Source organism: Fomitiporia mediterranea, assembly GCF_000271605.1.
Source record: "Fomitiporia mediterranea MF3/22 unplaced genomic scaffold FOMMEscaffold_6, whole genome shotgun sequence".
Taxonomy (NCBI): domain Eukaryota; kingdom Fungi; phylum Basidiomycota; class Agaricomycetes; order Hymenochaetales; family Hymenochaetaceae; genus Fomitiporia; species Fomitiporia mediterranea.
Genome location: NW_006760391.1, coordinates 341,211 through 343,414, shown reverse-complemented (window position 1 = coordinate 343,414; position 2,204 = coordinate 341,211). Strand labels below are relative to the sequence as shown.

The window sequence follows — 2,204 nt, the reverse complement described above, 5'->3', positions numbered from 1 at the left end:
AGTACAAAGGAAAGATGTGTGACTCAGTAAGCTACTATAAGAATCTGTGTACAGAAAACACAGTTCTGTACCAGGACAGGTGCAGAACTGTGTAGAAACTGTTGTAAGCTGTCAGGCAGGCTTACAAAAGTATATTATAATTACTTGTATAACTTAATAATTTATACAATTATAATTGTAATTATTAAGTTTTACAAGTATCTTGTTTACTTAATTAGTATTTGTTCCTTACTTAACTCCTTAGGAAGATTATAAGTACTTAAACATATTTTATAAATTATATAAAATACATAGGATTACAAGCAAGTATAATAATTAAGACTTTTTCATAAGGCTAAACATATTAAGACTAAATAGTAAATAGTGTCTTTGTGTTGACTACAATATATTTGTGACCCACAACTTTGAATCAACACTGGCAGATGGTCTGAAGTTGTAACAGTCTGTAAAATTTAGAAAGGTTCACTGTAACTGGCTCAAAAGTGAGCATCCTACTTATTACATAATCTCTCCAAAATCCTGGCTGAGATGAATGATACAGTCAATAATGATCGTCTAATTTCATCGTTCTCAAAGGCAGGATTGACTTGAACAATCAGACTGCTTGTCGGTGTCGACATTGTTTCTTCACTAAACAGACTGTCAAGCGTCTTACAATTGTGGATTGCTTGATCCAGTTCTTGCTTGACCTCAGATTCTTCCTTTTTGAATAAGATTCGTGCCGACCCTCCATACATCCCATATGCTTCAACCAATTTTGCTGTAGAACGCCACTGTTTAGCCATATGGCTAGAAACATACTTCAGTGCTAAATTCTGAGAGCAATAGAGTGTACTTACCGAGACAAATAAATCTCGGGCCACGTCCACGTTCGCATAATAAACCTCGACGGGCTCAACTGCTTCTCAAATCCGGCATATCGTGACTGCTTAGGGTACGTTGTGATTAGCATTTGTACCCCTGGACGAGTCCGCTTTACTGTTGCCTGACTCTCGTTGCAGTCATATAGGAACAGTGTCTTGTCGGCTTGTTGTATGATCACGTGATTATCGGTACGTTCGTACAAATCAAGTGGAAGTTTGTAAACGCCTTCGTCCTGGAATAAATAACACCTATTCGGGTCGAACATCAAAACCGTCCGCTTTTTCTCGGTAAGTCGACACAAAAGACAGTAGGTCAGATATACAGTTTTGCCTGGTTGTGGTATAAGTTTCCTGTGTTCAATTGTCGTAGAAAGGATGTACGAACCTATGCCAGGCTGGCCAATAACCAGTATATGACTATCCTTATGTTCCGCAACAAATTCATCAAGCTTTTTGTACTCGTCCCGGATCATAAAGTGCGTCGCGAACTGTATGTTTTTACCGCTTGCCTGATATTCAGGCCGCCAAAACGGCAGGTGTCTCAGATCAAAAAAAGTAACCGGGACTGGTCCCTCATCCGAAACTGATCCCTCGTCCGAAACTGATCCCTCGTCCGAAACTGATCCCTCGTCCAACACTGATCCCTCCCACCACACTGATCCCTCATCCGGCACCTTTTCTTTCTTCTCTGTACGGATCGTCGACAATAGATCTTTTCGACCCCAGAGATAGTTATGTATATTGAATACCAGTCCAAACTCGACGTCCTCTTCCTTTTCCCCAAGCTTTTTAATGGACTCGTCTTCAAGTGTATGTAAGGACTGTGTGTTTGTCAACAGCGAATTTGTCCTAACGTACCGCCTGCCTCAGAGGATTCTTCTTCACTAGTACGCGAGCGTTTGGCAGGAACGACCGCTGTACATATAGATTAGTCAAACTTGCGAGGGACCAGCCGAGTTCATGGACGGGCAGAGAAAGGAGTACATACTTGATTTAGCCACAGCTACAATATCAATTTTTTTCTGCTCCCCAGGTGCAGGCCCGTGGGGAAAGTAGTCTGCAAGAGAATATACAGATTGCATTGCATTACGCGATGGATCTTTGCGAAGCCAATTCAAGGCACGTTCATGAAATTTCTCTAATGGCTCAATATCCAGATTGTCAAGCTGCACGTCAGCCTGCAAGTCGATTGACAATCAGTACAATGACAAAATAGGAGACGTCGAAGAAAAACCTTGTAAAGTAATACAGGTTTGCACCTCAAGTAGTCTTGGTAGTCTGGATCACGACGAGTAGCGAATTCCAGGTCTTGCACGGATGCATTCTCGGGAACAGAAATGA

General features: G+C 41.4%; 1 protein-coding gene across 1 annotated transcript; it reads right to left on the bottom strand.

The window, feature by feature from the left end:
* Positions 1 to 378: 378 nt before the first annotated feature.
* On the bottom strand, positions 379 to 2,002 carry FOMMEDRAFT_19887 (uncharacterized protein). The gene is made up of 5 exons (XM_007266231.1): positions 1,852 to 2,002; positions 1,722 to 1,778; positions 1,249 to 1,665; positions 840 to 1,194; positions 379 to 789 (listed from the first exon to the last, which is right to left on the bottom strand). Exons 1-5 carry the CDS (start codon positions 1,943 to 1,945, stop codon positions 492 to 494), a joined length of 1,221 nt encoding a protein of 406 aa, XP_007266293.1. The 5' UTR covers positions 1,946 to 2,002; the 3' UTR covers positions 379 to 491.
* Positions 2,003 to 2,204: the final 202 nt, after the last annotated feature.

Excerpts from the sequence above, each read along its gene's own strand:
- FOMMEDRAFT_19887 (XM_007266231.1), bottom strand. The coding sequence starts at position 1,945 with ATGCAATCTGTATATTCTCTTGCAGACTACTTTCCCCACGGGCCTGCA. Across the intron at positions 1,195-1,248 it reads TATTGGCCAGCCTGGCATAG|GCAAAACTGTATATCTGACC; the intron begins GTTCGTACATCC and ends TACCACAACCAG. Across the intron at positions 790-839 it reads CCCGAGATTTATTTGTCTCG|CCATATGGCTAAACAGTGGC; the intron begins GTAAGTACACTC and ends GTATGTTTCTAG.